Source organism: Apodemus sylvaticus, chromosome 1 (assembly GCF_947179515.1).
Source record: "Apodemus sylvaticus chromosome 1, mApoSyl1.1, whole genome shotgun sequence".
NCBI classification, from domain to species: domain Eukaryota; kingdom Metazoa; phylum Chordata; class Mammalia; order Rodentia; family Muridae; genus Apodemus; species Apodemus sylvaticus.
In genome coordinates, this window is record NC_067472.1 from 134,533,485 (window position 1) to 134,557,161 (window position 23,677).

At 46.7% G+C, this 23,677-nt stretch overlaps 1 protein-coding gene across 1 annotated transcript in view; it reads left to right on the forward strand.

Annotated features, from left to right (window-relative positions):
- Positions 1-23,304, forward strand: part of St8sia2 (ST8 alpha-N-acetyl-neuraminide alpha-2,8-sialyltransferase 2) — a 73,674-nt gene extending 50,370 nt beyond the window's left edge. Inside the window, exons 5-6 of the mRNA XM_052160617.1 lie at positions 1,757-2,050; positions 18,987-23,304. Of these exons, the coding sequence (XP_052016577.1) occupies positions 1,757-2,050; positions 18,987-19,272 (580 nt within the window). The 3' untranslated portion in view covers positions 19,273-23,304. The remainder of the gene's footprint in view (positions 1-1,756; positions 2,051-18,986) is intronic.
- The last annotated feature ends 373 nt before the right edge of the window (positions 23,305-23,677 follow it).

Genomic DNA, 23,677 nt, shown 5'->3' on the forward strand with positions numbered 1-23,677 from the left:
GCCCCAGATGGGCCACTGTGCTGGATGTACCCCCACTCTCCAAGGCCTACAGCAGGAGCATCTGAAGAGGTCCCCAGCATTTCTCTTCCCAACAATGTTATGCCACAGTTGGAGATAGTAAGCCTAGGGATAGAGATGGAGACAAGACGTATTTGGGGGAGGCTCTGGAGAGTTTGTGAGCTTCTGAGTCAGACACCACGAAGTCTGAATCCTAATGGTCCCCTTCCTGGCTCCGGATTTTTGGGCAAGTTAATTGACAACTGAGGAGTACATCCCTCTCATCTGTAACATTAATACAGGCTCACAGGAAAATGAACTGACCTGTGAAAGAATACTAGCCAAGTGGCCAGTGTAGCCCAGGACTCAGGGATGCCCCCTTGCTATTGGCTTAACTGACTTCCTTTCTCAGCCAAAGAAGAAAAGTTGTCACTTAAAGGCAGGGCCAGGTGGTGTGCATGAAGCGATGGCCCCCGGCCCCTCCCTCACACACAGCCAACCTCCGTTCTGCACATGCTGTGCATTCTCAGGCATACACCCACTGAGGGAAGACAGTACCTCCAGGCGGTCGACTCAGTCCCTGGGGCCCTCGGCTCAGGCAGGAAGCCTTGCATGCACACCTGGGGCAAAACCCTTGTGTGTGGGACCCAAGGCAGGCAGTCCCTCAGTGACACTGATGAGGGGCTAATGGTTTAAGGAGGAGAGTGCAGTGTGCAGATCTGCCCACACTGCTGGTTCCCTCAAGACCCTCAAATGGCTCTCTACTGCCTTCAGAGCCAAGTCTCTGCATAACCAACCTCTGATAGCTCATCTGGCTGCTCTTTTGTTCCTTGTCATGATCATCTAGGTGATATTTGTTAGTCAGGCCCACTCAACACACCTTTTTCTAAACACCCATGCTGTGCCATATTCTCTTCCCTCAGGCAAATTTCTTGTGCCTAAAATCCCATAGCATGGTGGTTTTTTTTAAAGTCGCTTGGAACCCAGGGAGGAAGAGATTTTTAGAAAATATATGTATGCACATGCATATACATATATACATATAAATTCCTAAGCTCTGAGGCCTGCTGAATCAGGACCTGGGGAATCCTATTTTTAACAAGTCTCTGTGGGATTCTTCTGACTTTACAAACTGGAGACAAGCTCTTTTTCTGGGCCTGTCTGCCAATGTTCTTTTTTGCTCATCCAGTCCTTCAGATTTCCCTCCCTATTCCAACACCTGACCATCCTCTAGTCCACACAAAGATGACAGCAGTTAGCATTGGCTATGCCCCTCATGGTCTGAGTACCCACAGTCCCTGTGGTGTCCATCACAGTCAAAGTCCTAGAAGCCCCCAGAGAGCACAGAGAGGCTAAAGAAGCTGCCCATTATCCTGCAGGTAGAGCATTCCAGATCTGAGTTTTGAACCTGAAAATCTGTCTTCTTTGCTCTCACTATAAAGGGTCACCTAATGGGGTCAAGGCACACCCGTTAAAAGCAACCTCACTGTGGGATGGGGGGGGGGCAAACACCCTTGCTCCTCTTTTAGACAATGGCCTCTAGGCAAGTGGCATGCTGTGTCTAAGGATATCAGAGGCTCAGTAAACATTTGAGGCAGGAGGAAGAGAAGAGGTGATAGGAGGTGCTTGTGACCTGTGAAGCATCACGCATTGATGAGGAAGAAGAGAAAGAAGCTAGAAGCGGCCGAGGACAGGATCGCGTTCCGGGTAGGAAGGACCATCCTCCTCCAAATGACCTTGTTTGCCTTTTGTCCCTCAGGTGCAACCTGGCTCCAGTTCAGGAGTATGCCCGGGATGTGGGCCTCAAGACAGACCTAGTGACCATGAACCCCTCAGTCATCCAGCGGGCCTTTGAGGACCTAGTGAATGCCACGTGGCGGGAGAAACTGCTGCAGCGGCTGCATGGCCTCAATGGGAGCATACTGTGGATACCTGCCTTCATGGCCCGGGGCGGCAAGGAGCGCGTGGAGTGGGTCAATGCTCTCATCCTGAAGCACCACGTCAACGTGCGCACGGCTTACCCGTCCCTGCGCCTGCTGCACGCAGTCCGAGGGTGAGTATGCCTCATTGCTGAGGATGGGGTGTGCATGGTAAGTAAGCAGGGCTGCCTCTCAGATGCAGTTCCGCCTCCATACCCATTAGCTGAATGCTCTTAGCAAGCCTTTCTGAGCCTCCATCAGCAACGAAGGAGATTGGCAAATGGGTATCATCCGGGTGAGCTGCCTCCTTCCCGTGCTCTTAAGAGCGATTGGAGGTCGTATTGAGGCTCAGTAGTAACTAGTGCAATGGACTTGGGAAGGAAAATGGTGACTGATAGGTCTCATATCTGCCATCTCAGGTAGGTGATCTCCACCAGGAACAAATGGCAGTGACTTCAATATGTTACCTTAAACTCTGTGGACTTTAATTTCCATGTCAGTAAGTAGGTACCGGGAGGGTAATGTTACTGGTGTGTGAAGACTAAATAAAATGATGTCTGGGCAACTGATACAGATACATTGTCACCATAGTTGTCACCCACACCTTTGACTCTTTCACTAAGCCTTGGGTCCAATCCTTAGCACCCCATAGTCAGGGCGTGGTGGCAGTAAACTCAGCACTTGGGTAGTGGAGGCAGGAGGATCAGAAGTTCAAGGTCATCCCCAGCACCATTGTGAGCTCAAGGGCTGTGGGAGGCTCTGTCTCAAAAATAAAAATAAAATCATTTTTTAAGAAAGAAGAATTGTTTAAGCCCACATTGATCCAGTTAGGCTTTTCAATAGCCCCAGGCAAACTGGTAATTCCTAATTTCATGCTAACTTCTTCCCAACTGTGAGACTAGGCCCAGACCCACCCACCAGGGATCTGGACCAGGAAACTGCCCGGGATCATACCCTAGGTCACAATAGCCAGAAGAGCTGTATGTTAAGCAATTACTCACTTGGCTCCAGTGATCTACTACAGGGTAAGAAATCACTCCAAAATCTAGGACTGAGAAAAACAATAATCATTCTTCTCAATTGCTCCTAATCAGGAACTCAGACATGCCTTGGCTCAATGGTTCTAGGCCAAGGTGCACCACACAGTTGCAGTCAGATGGTGGCTGGTGATGGGACACTGGATCGAGCTGGTACTGAGGCCATCTCTTTTCACATCATTTTGGGATTAGGACCTAAGCAAATAGGTGGATGGTAGTACCATACTCTGCGATGTAAGAGCGTGAAGAAGCCTAGGTGGTGGGGTGGGAGCAGGTGCTGAGGAGGTGAGTACCTTAGTGAACATAAATTTGAGGTGTCCATTACAAATATACATCACCGACCTACCCAACAGGCCATCCCGGCAAGCCCTGCTCCTCAGAAGAAGCTCCCCAGTACTGACTCCCTGCTGACTTGGGCATATGGGCATGCTCTTCATGGGCCTTCAACATAACAGGGAAGGCATCTGAGTCGCCCACAAAGGGCCCGAGCTCGTGAAAAAAAGGTGACCCAAAAGCGTTCTCACCTATGGACAAACTGGATGTATTCCGGTATGTGTTATCTCAGGAAACCCACCGGCCCCAGGATAGCTCTAGAGACAAGCCTCAAGGGTAGCCATGCTGGAAGCTGGAGAAACAGAAGGACACTAGGCTCTGGAAACCCTCTTTGGCATCTTTTCACTCCATGTCCGTCAGAGAAACCTTGACCTCCAGACCTTAGGCCCCATGCCTTGAAGGGCATTTATTCCTGGAAGGAGGCCTCCCAAGTTGACTTGAAGATTCGAGGAGAATAACGGAAGGCAAGGGACTGACTGCCCTTTGGCAATAACAGCAAACGTCCTTCTTGGGGGCTGCAGGCAGCCACCTGGAAGAAGCCTCTGCAGCCAGAGCTATTTTTAGCCATAATTGACTCACTTTCATCTGTCAAAATAGCATTAAGCAGCAGTAATGAGTCCTTTAAACAAACAGGCTGTTGATCCCGGGAGCAAGGCAGCTCTCTTTGCAGGCATGCCAGGAGGGAATACTGCAGGAGCCACAGGTGGGCTGCCCCACCTCACACCTTCAACCAGGAGAGGAGGGAGAGGAGAGAGGAGGGAGAGGAGGGAGGTGCCTAGGGGTGGATTTCTTCAGACAGACCCCTGGATCCTATGAAGTACTGAGTCCCTTCAGGAGGTGGGCAGCCTGCATCATTTGGAGAAACTTGCCTCCACCTCAGGGTGGCTTTGCCTGATGTTCACGGAATATGAAGGAACAGGCTAGGGGTGCAGAGTAAAATCATAAGAGAAATGTCAAGGGGGTAGTAGAGAAGAAAGTGGGAGGGACAAACTATGCATAAAGGATGCTCTGTCTGGAAGTGACAAAGAAACCCCATAGAATAGGCAGAAATATTTACAAGTAGTATGTCTGGTGAGGGACCAGGATCTATTCAGAACCCATACAGCTTAATAGTAGAAGCACAAGCAACCTGATTCAAAACTGGGAAAAGGATTCAAATAGACATTTCTCCAAAGAAGATAATGCAAATGGACAATTAGCATATGACAAGTCATTTGGCATCACTAGTGACTGCAGAAAGCACAAAACCACAGTGGGGCATCACGTCACGCCTAGGAGCATAACTGTCATCAAGCAAATTAAGAAAGTGACCAGAAAACAACACGCATCTGTGAGGACTTGGAGAATCTGGACCCCTGTGCTCTGCTGGCGAGGATCTTAAATAAGAGTGTACTTTTGAGGTATGCTAGTATCTTTGCTAAAGAATTCTCAAGAAAATCCAGTGATGCCACACAAGGTGATTAAGTGGCACAATCAAGAGCAGAACCACGTCATCTGACTCCCATGGTAGCAGGTGCAGTGGGAACTTGTGCCTCTTCATTCCAGATCTCTAGGGAGCAGGGGAAGAGTTCAGTGGGCTTGGAAATATCACCCTGGTATAGAGACTCTGTCCACACAACAGTTATTCAGGGTCTGGAACAGCTTTCACTACAGGCAAGACAAGATGAATTGTCAGAACACTTCAGAGTCTTGATACCTATTATCACCTAGTGAGGCACTATCTTCTTAAAACCTTCTCATGAGTGGACCAGATGTGTTTGTCTTCCCTGATTTGCTTGGCTGTTTCTTTGCATGCAAATTATTCTTCAGAAGAAAAGTAGACATGCTCGGATGTCAACTCTTCAATCACACGTTCTGAATGCTGTGTGGAGGAACTGAAATGGAAAATAGGAAAATAGATACAGGCACATGATATCTTAGTTATCACTTATGGGCCAGACACCATGCTGAGCCTTGGCCCACGTCATGGGAAAGCTAGAGTTAGTCTTGTCACCCCCTTTTAAAGATAGAAAAGGTGAACCTCACAGAGTAGCTCATCTACACAGGGCCCCCGGAAGGGACAGATCCAGGCTCTCCCATTGCTCCTCATCAGTTCTGTTTTACTTCTAGTGCACATGGCCAGGAAATAGTGAAGGGACTCTAGAAGAATAATGTGAAGAAGAAGAAGAAGAAAAAAGCCAAGGTGGGCTCGAGCTTGTAATAATAGTAAGAAAAAAAATAACAGCACCAAAAAAGCTATATTATCTTGCAGGCAAAACCCAAAGAAACAGAGGTAGATTGTACTGAGGCAACAAAAGACAGGGACAGGCTGGGAGTGCAGCTCTCTTGCTTTGCACATGTGAAACTCTGGGTTCCATCCCCAGAATATAAAAACAAAAGTATAAAAACAAAATACAGAAGTAAAACAAAGTCCTCAACTTCTGTTTTCTGTGCAAAGAGGATGAGAGTAATCTATGGCCTAGAGGAAGTGAGATGATCCTTGATACCTTACCTACATGTCCATTTGCTGCCCTAAGGTAGAGGCCTTAAGCATGGACTCTGGATGAACACCATCAGCATCACCTGGGGACTTTTTAGACTTGTACATGTTCAGACCACCCAGCTGGACAGAATCCCAAGCCCTAGGAAAGCATCCAGCAATCTGTGTTTTAACAGGTCTTCCACCTGATTCTTGTAATGGTGAACCTCACAGAGTAGCTCATTTACACAGGGTGAACTTCACAGAGTAATAAACTTGAGAACCATTGCTATCACTAAATCAAGACCAGTTAACATCCAGGGGAGACTAGCAGCTAGGTACTCTGAGCAGCTAGCCATGGCCTCTTCTAAATTGAGCTGCACTGGAAGGATATTGAGGCAGTCATCTTGGCTATGATTAAAACACACATACACACACACACACACACACACACACACACACACACACACACGGGAAAACTATGTACACCAGTAATCCTGAGTTTGTGAAGGTTATTCATCCAGAATTTCATAAAGAGAGGGTTGGAAGAAACATGTCAAGTAGGTGCACTCACCAGACAGCAGCAGAGAGTTCTGTCCTGGGATTCCTGGGTGAAGGGAAGAGCAGACAGTACGCTGGGATCTGTGTGGTCCCTTTATTTACACAGCGACTAAATCAGCTACGGTGACCAGGCCCTTCATGGCAACTTAAGAAGCTGTGGCCTGATTGACAGTTGGGACAATGAAGAAAAACAAATGCTAGCCTTCTTCTTGGAACAGCCTTGTAGATAGAATACTAGCTCGGTTCTCCTTTTACTCTTAAGGAAACTAAGGCTGGCAGATGTTAAGTGTCCTGGTGAGAAGGGGGGCTAGGATTAGGCTCTGCTGGTGTGAAATTAAGAGGTGTCTACACAGCCTCATGCCACTCCCCATATCCATGACAGATGGACAAACCACTCTCTGATGACCACAGACCAGCCAATGATGCTAAATTCATTGTGTTCATGTTGACCTTATTTAGTCCTCGGTGACCTTGGCTCAGACCCTGGCTCCCTTTCTGCCAATGGCTGAAATAGGTCACAGTTAGTTCCGTTAACAAAATCACACCGTAAGAGAGTTCTAATAGAAGTGTCCACATTCAGAGTCTCCGTTAATCTAAGGGAAAAAAACTGAAAATTCTGACAAAACTAAAATTCTGCCGTTGGGCAGAAAACAGTGGTGGCAGAAAACTGTGAGTGGACAGATAGCTACCATAAAGGTTTCCGTGATCTCAGGGCACAACGGTGGATCTTTTAGCACCTCTTAGAAGTAGGGAGGTCAGGGATTACTTTAGTGCTCTGCTTGACCAGATAGATCCCACTTGAAGAGTCACATGTGCTTTTGGGGTACCAGACTGGAAAAGGACCACAGTGGCAGAAAAATTGAGGAATTGAAACATTTCGGAAGAGAAGGCTCTGGGGAGCATCAGAACATCCTCATTCAGTCAGGGGCACTCATCAGACACTTCAAAGCTCCCAGGGTACTTTAGGCTGATGAAATAGAGCCCTCGAGGGACTGCTAGATTGGGCCTGTGAGGCTGTAGGTAAGAGGAGGAAAGGAGTGGGGAGCACAAGCCATCTGGCCACTGCTGAGACCATCCCAACTCCTGAGAGCCTCGGCAGCCAGGTGGCTCCTGTAGGAAGTGATACATCTTCAGCACCTTCTGAAATGTCTGGGATCCGTGAATTCCCTTCCTGGGGCTGTGAGGAGGGGGATCCATGTTGTTCATACAGGGTTGGTGCATTGTTGAGTGAGGGCAGTCTAAGCCAAGGACTGATAAGCTTCAACTGTAGCAGTGGGTCCTCTCATAACTCTAGAGGCCGCGTACCCCAAAATTAGAATGCAGCAGCATTGGCCCCCTGTGAAGGCTACGAGACACCTTAATCTCTCTTCTTTATCTGTAGGTGACTGTCTTCACACTCACATGCCACAAACATTTCCGTTTACAAGGACATAACACACCTCGGATTAAAGCCCATCCTAATGTCTAATTTTAATCTGGATACTTCTGAGATCTTATCACCAAATAAGGCCACACACCAAGGGGCTGAGAATTAGACAGGACAGACTACAGCTGGTGAATTTGAGGAATACAAATCCATAACAGTTACACTCCACTCCAGAGTTGTTCGGTCCCATGAATCAGTGCACTTACCAGTCCCAGCCCATCTGAGATCGTGACGGGGGAATTGCAAAAAGCACAATGCAAAGCAAGCTGGTGGCTGCCAGAGCCTAGCTGCAAAAGCCAACAAGACCCCAGCACGAGCAGCACTCCCAAGAGCTTTGCCAGCCTGCAGAGTGGCCCAGTGCCCTGGCTGGCCGTTGGCCCGGGGGGGGGGGGGTGGGGGGAAGAGTAGGAAGTAGATGGACAGCCAAGCAGTTAAGTGTGGCACGGTGAGTGGGAAACTAGTCAGCAGCTGGTCATGAATGGTTCTAATTCAATTACAACAACTGGGAAGGCAGTGATCACAGAGAGGGCCACCCCTGGAGCAGGGGCAGCAGCCCACAGGCCCCGAGCAGACACTCTGTGAATCAGTGCCAAATTAAGTACCAGGAATGTTGAGGCTTGTCTTGGAATGACACTTATTTAGGTCCCCTTTCTGCCAGAGCTTAGAACAGAAGATCAGTGGTGGGGTCCTCCCGCCCATCTCCGTGAGCAGACGCCTGAAGGCCAAAGAGCAAGCTGGGTGAGAGGATGGACGGTGCAGAGGACAAAGGGACAGCCCAGCGTCAGTAGGGGAGCTTTCCCCAAGCGAGCCACCCCAGTCCATCGCGGGCACCCCTAGCCATACCCTTCTCTTTTGCTGCTCCAGTGGGCAGATAACCAAGGAACTACAATTGCCTTTCTGGATGTTTGTTCTATAGAAAAGAAAGATTGTCTGGGCCAGTGAGATGGCTTGGCAGTTAAGAACACTGGCTGTAATCGAGAAGCAGAGGCAGGTGAATCACTGAGTTCAATGCCCACCTGGTCAACAGAGTGACACATGGCCAGGGCTACACAAAGAAAGCCTGGGTTGGAGGGGGGAAAAGGCCAACAGAAGAGTAAATATGTTTGTGGGACTTTTAAGGAGTATAGGGTTGCAGCAAGTTAAAGTTCAAATGCAGGGTTAAGATGTCTCGTAAGCTTTATAGACTGCACTGTCTTGATAGCCTCCTCCACCTGTTAACTCTGGGGAGGAAAATGAAAGCCCAGAATAGTTAGTGGCTGTGAAGCCTTCCCTCTAAATAAAATGAGCTTGAGAAGATCCAGCCCATTCTTGCGTTCCCTCCCTTTGGCTGAATTATATGTGTTCTGACTGCGCTTCCAGAGGTCCTGAGTTTAATTCCCAACAACCACATGGTGGCTCACAATCATCTGTAATGAGATCTGATGCCCTTTCTGGCATGCAGGTGCATATGCAGAAAGAGCAGTCATACATAAGATATATAAATAAATAAATCTGTAAAAACATAAAATGACAAGATTGCCTATAGTATTGGGACATATTCAGTCAGATACCGGCATTTATTTATTTGTGTACAAGAATGTGCATTGGGGTGTATGTGTGTGTGTGTGTGTGTGTGTGTATGTGTGGTGAAGGAAGTTTAGCCTCTCATTTCTCATCCTCCTCCAGGAGTCAAGCAGCAAAGCTGGCTTTCTGTGACTATGTCCCTTTTTGCACATAGGGATTTGTGTGCACTCACACCTTTTCTAAACTGAAAACTGTCCCATCTGGATGCCTGCCACCTCATGGTCCCTCAAAGCTGCCTGGCCATACGTGGTACACCTGGCTCGTCACCTGTGTAGACAGAGGCATTGTTCCCGGTCTTTGCTGCAGTAATGGATGAATCCATCCATCACTTCTGATGATTTTTACAAAATATCTCTATCTGTGGGCTTGCTCTTTAGAAGTCTCTTTGCTAAAAAGGGAGATGGATCTATGCCTTGTTGATCTTTATGGCTGTTGCCAAACTGCCCTCCCTAGAGGCAAGTACCAATTTACTTTCACCTACAATTATTGAAAATACTTGCTTTCCCAAAACCTTTCCAACATGTACTTTCAACATTTGTCATCTTTACCAATCTAGTGAAAACTGGCATCTGATTACTGTTATTTGAAACTGAAATCCTTTGATTATGAACAAGGTTTAATATAATCTGTTTGTTTGTATGTAGCATCAATTTAAACTCTAGAATCTAGCCACAAGGTCTAAGCTCCCAACAAATCTTCTTTCTGGAGTCCTCCCAGCCCTTTAGATTCTCAGATAATTCTTAAGTATGAAAAATTGTCTCTCTACACCCAAAGCACCTGCTTCGTATCAGGAAGGGCCCTTCAAATAACCAGCATGATGATTTTTCTTTTACTCCTTTGTTGAAGCAATATGCTGTCTAGACTGGTGCTAGCCTATCACATGCACAATCTTGCTTGCTGCCTGGATGGGTAGAATATGCCAAGTGAGCCCGTATACCTCTCCTGACAGTATCCCCACAGTGACCTATGAACTCTGCTTGCCAGTTATCACTGAAGACTTGTGAAGAATGCACTTCATGGACATCCTACACTAGGATCTCAGGTTACAGAGAAAAAGGAAGTTGTCTTTTGGGTTTTACTGATGTGAACCGATACCATGACCAAGGCAAGTCTTATAAAGGACAACATGTAATTGGGGCTGGCTTACAGCTTCAGAGTTTTAGTCCAGTATCATCAAGGGGGTAGCATGGCAGAATCCAGGCAGGCATGATGCAGGAGGATCTGAGAGTTCTACATCTTCATCTGAAGGCTGCTAGCAGAATCCTTGCTTCCAGGCAGCTAGAATGAAGGTCTTAAAGCCCACACCCACAAGGCCAAACCTACTCCAACAAGGTCACACCTCCCAACAGTGTCACTCCCTGGGCCAAGTATATACAAACCATCACAGAAGTCAATCCACTTCCTTAGAGAACTTAGAAGTGCAGAGAGGAAATGACAGGCAAACAAATAATTAAAGTGTAACGTAGTGGTGGATGCTGTGATAGGGATCAGCACACACGACCAAAGCCATCCATGGAGGACCTGAAGGTTTTGGCAGGAAGTCATAGGACAACTGAAAACATTCTAAAGTGGCTGACCAAAAACATATAGAAAAGGCTTTGGAGAAGATCAAGATGCTTTGGTGGCACTTGGGTGGTACAGAGCATTGATGAGGAAGATTTGCAGCCCAGACAGCTGACATGTCCAGCCTGACAGAGGCCATTGATTTCATCCTATGTACTCATAGGATCATTGAGATTTTTGGTGGGTTGGTCATTGAAGTATACTTGAACTAGATAGAATATTGGTGTAGATAAATCTGGAGAACTAGACACCTACGTACCAGAATCCTCCCTTATTACCATGGCCTCCGTGTGTGTGTGTGTGTGTGTGTGTGTGTGTGTGTGTGTGAATTTGTGTGTACATGCATGTTATGTGTATAAGTAAATATGCATCTATATGTGTGCATGTGGAGGCCAGAAGTCATCCTTATGTGCCAACCAAGGAAAGGTTTGGGTTTTTTGTTGTTGCTTTTTGTTTAATTTGTTGTTGTTGTTCTTTTGTTTTGAGACAGAGTTTCTTGGTGCAGGACAGGATATAAGGCTCAAAGATTAGGCTACCCTCCTCCAGCTTTTGAAGAGATTAAGCTCCAGTCCTCTTGTTTGCAAGGCAAGCACTTTACCAACTCTTGACAACAGCCCCAAATTCTAAAGTAAAGCCAAAGCTTAAATGTCATGCAAAATGGACAAATTCACCCTGAGATTAGCCAGGGCATAGAAGAGACTTCAGTGTACAACCAAGGGAAGCACAGCAGTGAACTGTGGGACCTTTAGATCTGGGCTGACCCATATTGCAGTAGCCTTACCAGTGAAGAACACCTTCCATACCGTACTGCTAAGCTTGCACAAAGCATCAAGTGCCATCCCCATCTCCCTGCGGATACTCCTTCCCTACAAGGACATGATGAGCCCTGTCCCACAATGTTATTAGCTTCTTGAAGAAAACCCTCACTGGCCCCTCTCCAACCATTGTCAGCCATTATTCTCACCATGTACTGCCCCCAAGAATCCAGGGTGAAGGAAGGAGCCACTCTAAAGGTAGCAATCCCCATTGATTGGTGCCCATGCTCATAAAATACAGTGCTTAACCAGCACAGTTATTGGGGTGGCCAATTTAAAAAATAATTACTGCCGTCTTTGAGATTACTTTGCCTTCTAATTAAAATCTCAAGACTAGGATATTAAAAGGTGCATTGTCAATACAACTCTCTGGATGCACCCAGCTAACCTCATTTGGGAAGGCAAAATTAATTAGTTTGTGTTTTAACACCCAGCTGTTATCCCAAGGAAAGGAACCGTCTACAAGTCAGCCATGCACATGGTCTCTAAATTGGCCAGAGAGACTGTGGAGACAGAAAGGGAATCGAGAGTGATCTGTTCCTACTTAACGTAGTCAGCTTCTATTACAAGCTGCTCATTAAATAAGCCCCCGTGTCCCTGTCAGACATGGCTCAGGAGTTCTTGTTTACCCTGGAGGCAGAATGATGAGTAGGTGGGTCCCTCCACCAAGAGCCACCACATTTTGGTTTATTCTACAACCTTGTGGGCCATTAACACCTTTCTCAGGTAGGGGTTATGGATGGGAACTCTGGCACTGGGTCTGAAGACTTGTGTCTTCTGTTCCTGTCTCAGTGTCCACAGTTCGGAAGCTGTGCACAATGCTAGATTCCTCTTTCATCTTTCCCACATCTTCCCATTTTTCAATTTTATTTAAGTGGATGTGGCACGCAACAGACCTAAGGACTACTATTTCCAAACCTGCTACAATGAAAAACTTCAAGTCCCAGGGACACAAATTAGATGCTTTTGTCTCGATCTTACCAAATCTAATGGGAGTTGTTCCTGGCTCTGTTCCAACCAGTGGTTTGGAGACCCACGATGATGCATCCTATTTTAATCAACCCATCTCCAGATCAGGGGAAGAGAAAGGAGAAGCCTTCCTTGTTGTAGCCTGGGTGCCAGAACTGGTGATATAACCCAGCTACACCACAAGGATGCTGGGATATGTGAGGGAGCACACTGCAGGTTCCAGAAATGCTACTGTCTCTGCCTAGGGAAGCAGGCACAGCATGCAGGGAGCTGGAGGACTGAATCCTACAAAGGAATGAAGCCTTGGCCCTGTTGCTAAGCACAGAAAAGAGTAGGGGGAAAGTTCATGGCGATCAGGTAATGTGACTGACAGGTTGAGCCGGGGAGGAGTCAGAGGGAAAAAAAAGAGGCTGTCTCCAGGAAGGGGGGGGGGTGTATATGCTTAATTTGGGGAAAGAGAAAGTTCACCCAAGGATCAGGTGGAAAAAGGTATGGAGTGAGACGATCTCAGCATAGGCATGCTATGGCACTGTCCCCTGCTAGCTGCTGGCTTGTCCCATTGATTAAACTCATACACCCCTGGGCAGAGCACGACTGGCCTGAATAGAAATTCATTTCAGAAAGTTGTCCCCTGCTAAGGCCTTACTATCAGAAAGTAAACAAAGCATAAATCCCCAGGATGGCATTTGGTGATGTTAGCTCAGGAAGCGAGCTTCAGTGTGGTTCACGGGTCCCTGGATAATGTCAGCTGTAACTCACTGGACTCTGCATAACAGTAGTTGTAACTACAGCCATGTCACCCCAGCCCTTAGCCACATGGAATCAGCACAGGGAAACAACTGACCCAGAGATCAAGATTGGGAAACACAGCTAATATCCAAACTCTGTCTAATCTTTTGCAGATGGATCTTCCATCTGCTTGGGGAAAATCTCCTTGGTCCACTATGTTTGCCTCTTCACTGAAAGAGGAAGACAAATTCAATCTAGGAGGCTGGTATTCTAACCACAGACAGATTCTGTCTGACTCACTTACTCAATAAGGTCTCACATGATTCTTTTAAGTAAATATATTTTTGATAGTGTTAAAAATTGAACCCAGAGCCTCATGCATGCTGGGAAAGTGTTCTACCACTGAATGCCCACAGTGTTCTAAACAGACACACACACACACACACACACACACACACACACTCACACACTCAATTTCTAGTGCTTTTAAAAAATAACTCGGAAAACCTTCGTATCATCTTACAGAGCAATAATAAAATTGGTCGTTCCTGAAGATGCCACCATTACCACTGCTCCCCATGATGTGACAACACAGTGGCTGGACACTGGTTCCCCTTATACACACTCCAAATCCCAGTTTACGCCACTGTAAACTGCCAGGCTGCTGGGCTGACTGAATCCTCATCTTTCCTATATTTACCCCATTCCCTTTCCCATTGGGTCCTTTGCCACAGCATACCCAGAGCAGGAGTTACTGGAGGGAGGACATTATGGGAATCTCAGTGTGCAGGCTACACAGAGGGTTAGGCTCCAGGCATCTGCTAAAGACCCAGTGTTGCAGTGGGCAATGATTTAAGAAACTTCACATTAGGGCTGAAATGTAAAAGGCCACCTTAGCAAAGGGCAAGTTCCCCGTTACTGGATGTGTGTCAGTTGAGGTAGATGAACGTCTCCCAGGATGAGTGGGAGGACCTGCCATCATTGGCTATCCTTTCAGAAGTCATCTTTAAAACAATAAACAAACGGAAAAAAATGTTATTGAAGTATAATTGACACCTATTAATTTGCATATTGTAACTACAGTGTGATGAGCTATAACATACAGTTGTAAAACCACCTGCACAATCCTGCTTTTTAAAGAACTTTTATCACTATCAAAAGCTCATTTATCCCCACTTGGAATTGTCTCTTTCCAGAATCCCTGCCTTTGTCTCCCACAGCCCTCCCAAGTTCATCTCAGAGCCCCGTTGAGCACAGAGAATACGGTGGTGACCCAGGAGCCCCAACTTCAGCACCTAGCATCCCTAAACAATCACTATGCTTCCTTCCTGTTAGCTGGTGAATAAATGGGTGGCCCCCATGAGCAGACCCACTTCCTAACATCATGCACCTCCATGGCCACCCAGCTACCATCAGGGCTAGACTGCAATGGACAAAGAACATGGGTGTGAAATCAGAGGACCTGATGAGGGGAGCCTCAGTTCAAACCCTCACCAATAGAATCTTGCTTAATCCTTGAGAACTTCCTAATGCCCCAGTCTGTTACCACTATGTGAAACCCTGGGTGAGGGGTAGAATATTGTGAGAGGGCCACTGAAGTCAAGGCTACACCTCATCTGAGATGTATGAGGGGAGTGGCTGTGGAATGTTATTAGGATGGTTAGTATATTAGTCAGGGTTCTCTAGAGTAACAGAAATACACACACACACACACACACACACACACACACATACATATATGGATGATTTGTTAGCATGACTTATAGGCTGTGATCCAACTAATCCAACAATGGCTAGTTATGAATGTAAAGGCCAACAAATCTAGTAGTTGTCCAGTCCACAAGGCTGGATGTCTCAGCTGGTCTTTAGTATATGCCAAAATCCTGAAAAAGGTTCCTCTAATACCACTGAAAGAATAGATTTACTAGTGAGGAAAAAGAAGGAGGCAAAAAACAATACCTTCCTTCTTCCATATTCTTATATAGACCTCCAATGAAAGGTATGGGCCAGATTAGAGGTGGGTCTTCCCACCTCAAAAGTTCTGGATTCAAGTTACATCTTCCTACCTCAAAGATCAAGATTAGAAGTGGACCTTTCTTCTTCAAATTAAGCAAAAATCCCCCACAGGTGTGTCCTATTTGATGGGTTCTTAGTTATTTCCAAGTGTGGTGGCAGCCAAGAATAGCCATCATAGTTGGAGACAAATAAGGGTCACAAGATGGACTTTTTAAAACATGAAATTCACAAGAGATCAGAATGGTATGCAATATGAGGCAGTTGGAAGGAAACCTCACAAAATATGGCCTTTCATAAAGACCTAAGTAGCTGCAATCAGTACTTCTGATAGCCTGTGGATTCTTGGAATAATGACATTAATTCCCCTCTTGCATCAATATCTCCCATGGAGCTCTCTCATCAGCAGTATGGCTGGCTGATGTTTTCTACCTGTCTTATCGAAAGTTTTTATTGCTGTGAAGAGACACCATAACCACAGCATCCTGGACCCCTGTGGGACTTACTACACATAGGCTACCCCTCATATTCTCTACATATTTTCTTTTAGACAAGAAACACCTCAACCCAGGCCCATACCTAGCCCATGGAAAGTAGACTATGACCCTGTGGAAGCTCAGTGTAAGGGAAGAAAAGACTAAACACAGCCCTCTCTTCTGAAATCAGACCTCTTTCCATGCAAGTGCCAATACACTTCAGAAGTCCTTACCCCTTTAACACAGAGGCAGCAAGAGGGATGACCCACTGTGATCCTAGAGTATAAAGAAAAGGTGCACATGTGCACTGCGGTCCCATGAGATTTAAACAACCTGGGAAAGAACCTTCTAACAGGTGACCTCGGATACAGCCCAGAGACCAAGACAAAAATGCAACAGAACCTCGATAGGGGAACCACTGTGAGACAACATAGGGCCTTGGAAGAGAGCTATGACCATTTACATTATGGAAGGTGGTAGTGTGTAGACAAAGCTACCAGAGCAGCCAGGGAAGGTCTTTTGGAGATTCCACCGTGGAATTTGGATGGCCCATGGAACAGGGACAGGTTTTTGAGAGATGCCCAGGAGGCTGTGAGGAGTTAGGGGGTGGGGGAGGCAATGGTTGATCATCACCATAGAAACATCAGCAGTGTGGAGAAGACAGGAGAGATTTGTATTGTATCCACAGACTTATCCCTTGCTGTTTTCAATTGTGTCATGTGTGCAGTCACTAGAGCCACTGCACGGCTCTGTCTTTGTCATTCTACCTTTTTCCCTGTTGGAAAATCTTGTTTCTAGGAAGTTTCTAGGTTTCAATAGAATAAAATAAGGGGAGGCAGAAGAAAGAAAGTGTCCAAGTGACAGACTTACAAAGCCACCATGGTCGTACAAAGGACCACTGTGCCCACGAGAACCACAGGCCTGGAAGTGGTCATCTGGACGCAGTCTCCTAACTCAAGGTCCAAAGTGACACTAATATCACACCAGACAGAGAGTTCTGTCGGAGGGGTGGGTGTGGGGCATCCTCAGAATACCTTTTATTTGATCAAACTTTGCAAAGATTGAATACTTTAATTCCATGGATTATAAGGCATTTGTACCCTCATCAAACTCATAAGCTACTGCTTCTTCCAAACAAAGAAGCAAGGAAATGCTCTAAGGTTGACTCTGTAATCTTTTGGGTTCCCTTTTTGAGCTTCAGAAAGAGCCATTGTACATAAAGGATTTCTTGGGCTTCTAGGAAGCCTACCCCTCCTCTCCACTCCCTGTCAGCTAAAATCACTAAGAAGAACACACACACACACACACAACCAGTTTTAACCTTCGACAATAAGTAAATATTTGTGCTCTTCCAGCACAAATTTAATAGGCTCATTTGAGGGTAAAGTTGTATGTGTTGCTGTGCTGTGGACCATGAGACACTGTGCTGGCCTTCACTTCAATGGAATAAAGTGGTGGGTGGAAGCCTGTAAGATGCTGTGCCAGAGAGGTTGTTTAAGGACAGAAAATCATGGTCTGGGTCTGGTTTAGAAACACATTGGGCCAGCTCAGTGGTCAGCAATTCTTCCTTCGCATTGGCACAGGAGCCTGGCTATTGAACTCATTCTGCTGCAGGGAAGCCGAGCTTTAACTACAAATAAAGAGGTGGGGATCCGCTCGGTGTGAGCTCCAGGTCCGTACAGTAGGAATTGAAAATGAGCAGGCAGAAGGTTTCTCACATGTAGAGAAATTTCCAGACTCTCCTGGAATGTTGGAACCTGGAGTTGTTTGAACTATGCGCCAATATGGAAAAAAAAAAAAAAAAGAGATCCATTGGAGACAAGTAACTTTTGTGAAGACCCAGAAAGTTAATGATGGAACCATCTGAATAACATATCTCCATCCTCTGGGCGTGATCCTTCATCCAGAAGGAAGATGGCCCCTTCCACGCTGCAGTCCTGGCTAAGGCACACAGAAACGCACAGACCACTCACCTAGGACCCTTCATCCAATGTCCTGCTCTCTGTACTTCTCTGTGTTTCCTTCTGTCACTCTTCGACCAAGTCCTACGGCAGGAAATACTGACTTCCTATTCAAGGTGGAGTGGCAGATCTTTGGAAAAAGCATGTATACAGAATCCAGCCCAGACCACTTTCCAGAGTACCTTGGCTCCGCAGAAAAGTTACATGCATGGTCAGAGAAAGTCAACTGCCTCAGAGGGCAGGACTTCTGGGAGCACTGACAGGAAACAAGTCTAGCTGTGCCTGCTTAAGTGGAGAAGATGAATGGGACTCTCTGTAAGACAGTGGGCACCGTGTATGCAAACGTGCTTTAAGAAAGGTCAGGGCCAAGCATGGACACACCAACGTATGTTATTGGTGGCTCTTTAACAATCTGACTTAGTGTGGCTGCATAGTCATAATTGGCGCCATAGGGTCACAAAGCCAAAAGTATTTATCATCCAGCCCATTACAGAAAACTGCTAACCCTGTGTGAGTTGTCAATGGGTTTGAGTTCAAGGCAAGGTACACACCACATGGATGACCTCAAGCTACTACGTTTCATCTTGGCACCCCAGACCTCATAAACTCATGCACAAGAAAGCACCAACTCAAGGTGTAGTCCAGGTGCTTAACTGTGGAGGTCATCAGAGTTCTGAGAAGGAAGCCTTAGGTCTCTGACTTGATTGACTCTTAATGGGCTGCTAGACAAAATTTCTTCCTTCTTGGAAAGAAGTATTCACAGACACATTTCTTCGTTGTTTCTGTACATGTTTCTTTATAATGTATAATGTATAGTAGGTGCATCGGGGGTTGTGCACATGCAAAACTGCATGCAAGTGTGTAAGTGTGGCAGCCAGAGGTTGATATTCTGTATCTTTGCTTTTTGCCTTCTTTTTAGAGACAGGGTCTCTTGCTAAACCCAAAGCCCACTGATTGGCTAGCCTGAGTGACCAATGAGCTCTAGGAACCCTCCTGTTTCCACTGCCCCGCCCCCACAACAGGATTACAGGTATACTCCGCCAGCTTTTACACAGGTGCTGAGGAATCCAAACAAGTTCTCATGCCTACAAGCCAGGATTTACCAAGTGAGCCATCTTCCCAGGCATTATTGTTCCTTTTCTCACTTCTTTTTTTTTCTTCTCCAGATATTGGCTGACCAACAAAGTCCACATCAAAAGACCCACCACTGGCCTCCTGATGTACACCCTGGCCACACGCTTCTGCAATCAGATCTACCTTTATGGCTTCTGGCCCTTCCCACTGGATCAGAATCAGAACCCCGTCAAGTACCACTATTATGACAGCCTCAAGTATGGCTACACCTCCCAGGCCAGCCCCCACACCATGCCCTTGGAATTCAAGGCCCTCAAGAGCCTACATGAACAGGGGGCATTGAAACTGACTGTCGGCCAGTGTGACGGGGCGACGTAAGGAGGGCAGCCCATGGGACTCGGTGGTTCACTTTCCTGCCGGCTACACCACAGGCAGACGGGAGTCGGGGTGGCACAAACAATAGAACAAGCAGGCTAGTGGTTTTCTTTGTTAAAGTGTAAAACAGTGACCAGAATATATATATCTATACCTGCATATATATATTGACCTGAGTATTTATAACTGTGTGGTGTTCATCTAGCATTAGGCAGATAAGCCACAGGAAGAAGGTGTGGAGAACCCACCTAGACCAGATGGAGACTCAGTCCATCTCTGGGGGCAGAAGGACTTGACATGCAAAGAAGTCAGTCCCATGACTTTGGATGACAACCCGCTTCCTGGGCTGGATGGATCTTTGGGCTCATGGATGAATGGAGAGCCACCTGTTGTCAGCTTCCCCGAACCTCCGAGTGAAGTGGATTCTGGGTAGCCCAGACCCAGAGATGGCAGCTTGGACCAGTCTAAAGAGGTGCAGTTCATGGAGGAGAGACTTGGAGAGTTCCACTGGGCAGAGGCACAAGGAGACCAAGCGGCACGGGTCACAACAGATGAGGACTTTGTTCATGAACTTGAGAGTGCAGCTGCCCAAAGGCCAAGTGTGCGTGGCGCCTGCGTCCCAGACAAGCCTGCCTCCACAGCTCTGGAGAAAGGCTGGAGGAGACTCAATGACAGCCCCATATTCCGGTTAGACAAGGACCTGGGACTCAGTAGGGCGGAGCAGCACGTGGCCCTGAAGAGGTAGATTGTTATCAATCATTTAGAAGCTTGGCATCTTCTAGGTGTTTGCTCCACCTCAGAAAAGGACAAAGGAATACAAAATATGATCATTTTGTTGGGTGAGGCCCACTGAGGCAGAAGTGACCCTAGGACTTCAACTTCCAGGTTAGCTTTTATCCCATCCTCTTAGAATGTCACATGAAGGAACTCTACTGTCCCGTCTATTACCAGAAAGACATAGCAAGTGCTTGAAAGAGCACAGTCACAATAAGTGTCATCTTGTTCCAAACATATCCAATCAGCTTTCTAGGCACCTCACAGAACTGGACACGTGGAAGACTGTGACGCACCTCACCCTGGGTCTCTGCAGTCACTCCCTGGTTTGCTTTCTGCATCCTGCACTCTGAGAGTCCCCCGCAGCCAGCCTGCCATGTCAATGTCACCTTGTCACTTTCCCATCTTGACAGTCATACCTGCCCACACCCAGCTCTTCTGGGAGAGGTTCCAGTGGCCACCCTACATCCCCGCCCACCCTCACCTCCCCCCTACACAGTCAACCACTGCAGAGTTTTTCCAAAAGCCTTCCTCCCTCTGTGAGGACTCCCACTTAAGACTTGTTTTTCTTGTAAAAAGCCCAAAGCCAAACACAGTTCCAAACACTGGACATAATCTCCAGGGGAAATCTGGGCTCGATGCCAACAACTTAGGGGTTGGACTTACAGGTCACACACAGCAAAGCATTAGCCAGCTTGATGTGTTAGATGCAGTTCCCTCGCCTGATAAATAATGGTGTTTTAAAACATATTTGAAAGAGAAATGTTTAAAAAAAAAACACTATTATCTTGAAGGTGAAAAGAGGTTTTTTTTTAAAAAAGTAATCAAGTTCTGCTCCCAAGCATCTGAGGCCTAACGCAATTAATCAACAGCCATTCAGAACACAATGCTTGCTCTAAATTAATGGCTGATGGGAGGTGAGCAGAGACAGTGGTGGGATACCCTAGAACCATTAACCCTGCATACATTCCCTCCAGCCCCAAACAGGCTGAGGACAGTACATTTCTGTTCCCCTCTTTGTTCTTATTACAGTATGAAGCTTGCGATTTGGGATTTGCATCATAAAATGAATATTTAAAAAAGTAACAGCCATAACAGCCTCTCTGGGAGCTGAGTGGTTCAGACTCCTCGTGAGCAGTGGAGATAATTAGTATCATATTTTACATGTCTCCAGAGCCTTTCATCTGAAGGCTCTCAAAGGCTCTAGAAGACATTTAATTTCTAAAGTTTGCAGTGCCCTAGAGGAATAGGTGTGATCACCAACAGGGCCTCACATTAGGAAAGCCCTTGGATGTCAGAACATCCCATGTGGAATCATGAAGAAGGCCCAGAGGTCAGGTTCTGGAGGTGACCTCTAGAGGTGCTCTACCCAGCATCCTCTCTGAAGAGGAGTTCAAGGGCCAGTTGTCAAACTAGACTTACGCAGGCTGTAACCTGATGGGAAAAGGCAGGGGTCCCAGGACCACCCAAATATGCCCTTCCCCTAACTTAGCAGACCCTGTGCTGTTAGAATGATCTGGACCATGTAGTTGCAGGATCTCCATGGACCTTGGCTTTCCTTCTTGCCCTTCTTCTCCAGTCAGCAGCCAAGTGTCCTTTACTGACTATTGAAAATTCATGTGGGGCTAAGTTCCACTGAAGTCTCTTAACATAGGCTGGTTAACTTTGGCTGGTCCCAGGGACCAGGGAGACACAGCCTGCACTGTTAACCTCATAACAGCCACATAGCATCACATCAGCCTCAGCCAGTCCCCTCTACTGTTGGTTATCAGTCACCTCCTCAGTCAGCCTGCCTAAGCCTGCCAGAACTCCATTTACTCTGAACCTCTAGTGACCCCACCCCCTGGCTCTGTCATCACAAAAAGGGGGAGGGCATTTACCATGAGGATTTTTCTCATAATGTCTTGGCCTCTCCCTCCCACTTAACCTTCATTCTTCTACAAACGAGGCTCCTCCTGTAGACAAGGAGTCTTTCATGCCCTTAGACTTTCCTCAGCCCCTCTTGCATCCACCCTGATTCCTATAGCCTCTCCACTTAACTCCTCCACTACCAGACCTTGGCAGGGTCTGCAGTCCCTACAGCCACCAATCCCCTGTACCTCACCTTAATGTCCCCTCCTAGCCTACTCCTGGGACCAGCATCTCAGTCACTTCCACGAGCTAAATGCAAATTTGCCCTACAGCAAATTCTCCTGTGCGAGACACTATGTTCTTAAGATTTTGCCCCTCCCATCCCAACCTCCATGACCATTTATTTATATATTTATTTATGTATTTATGAGGTATTTATTGGCATTCCTACCTTGAGCTGAAAATAGCCAAGGAAGGTCTGCCCATTTTCCCATCTCGTCCCCCTATACCACAAAGTAGCCATTTCTCCCAACAAGGTCCTCCTGGAAGGCCTATAAGCCATGCATCCACAGATGCATGCCTTCCTTCAGACCCAACTACCACCACCCAAAGAACACCCTCCATTCCCCTTAGCTGTTTAGCTCCATTGGAAGCTCCCAGTTCCAGGATGATACACTGCTTTTTCAGCATACTCTTTCTGCTCTGACATCTTGAACTCAAAGACATCTAAAGCTAAGTAGACCATCTATCTTCTCTGCATGACCCCTTATTTTCTAGTTGGAATACCAATGATTCTTTCAACACAGTCTGGGACCCTAAGATGATCACTGACTCTTCCATGTGTTCCCTCATTACTCTTCCCAAGTAGTCCCAACCTCACCTCTACTTGTCCCATGGACCCCTTAGAAGTGGTCTCCTCTCCCAGAGACCTCCCCGAGCATGCACAATGGTATGTAACTCCAGCTCGTCATGAACATGCTAAGATCTCCTGGCCCACAAAAATGTGCCCGTCTTTATCCTGACATTACACCCAATCAGGTCCCTTCATACCCTGCACTGGCCAATCCAGAAGAGTTGTCAGCATTGGGAAAGACACCATATTTCCTGGCCCTGTGCCATCTTCTGGATCACTCTTGAGTTTCTTCCAAGGCCCATGCAGAGACCACATCCGCCATGAAGCAGTCCCTGATCCATCAATGCAGGGACCTCTCCCACCACAGAACCACCACAGCACTTTATTTCTCCCTTTCTCATGGCACTTACCATATTCTGCCTTGTATTATAGCTACTTGTGCACTTGTCCTATGTCTGTTTGTAGACTGTAACCCTGCCAAAGGCAGACACTGTTTTATCCATCTGTATCCATCACAGCATTAGGCGTGGTGCATAGCACACAACAGTTGCTCAATAAATGTTTGTTGGATTAAATCCTGGGTGTCTATAGAGGTTTTTATAAAGAAGGAAGCCATTTTGCATCTCTCATGTCAAAAGAACCTTCCAAAAAAGTCATGTGGATTGCACCAAAGCAGAAGAAATAGGTCATTAAACAGAGGCAAAGACCTGCATGGAATTTTCACCAACATTCTCCCCTCACTCCAGGGCTTTTCCTATAAATCCATGTTGTTGGAGCACTCACTGGAAACTAAAAATTGACTTCAGGTAGATGTGGGCTTGGCTGCCCCAGGTCAGCATCACATCTTCCAAGGACGAACTTAGTATGAACCACAGCACATATGCCCACCAACACAGGCGGATTTTCACTGTTTCTGGGGAAGGACAAATG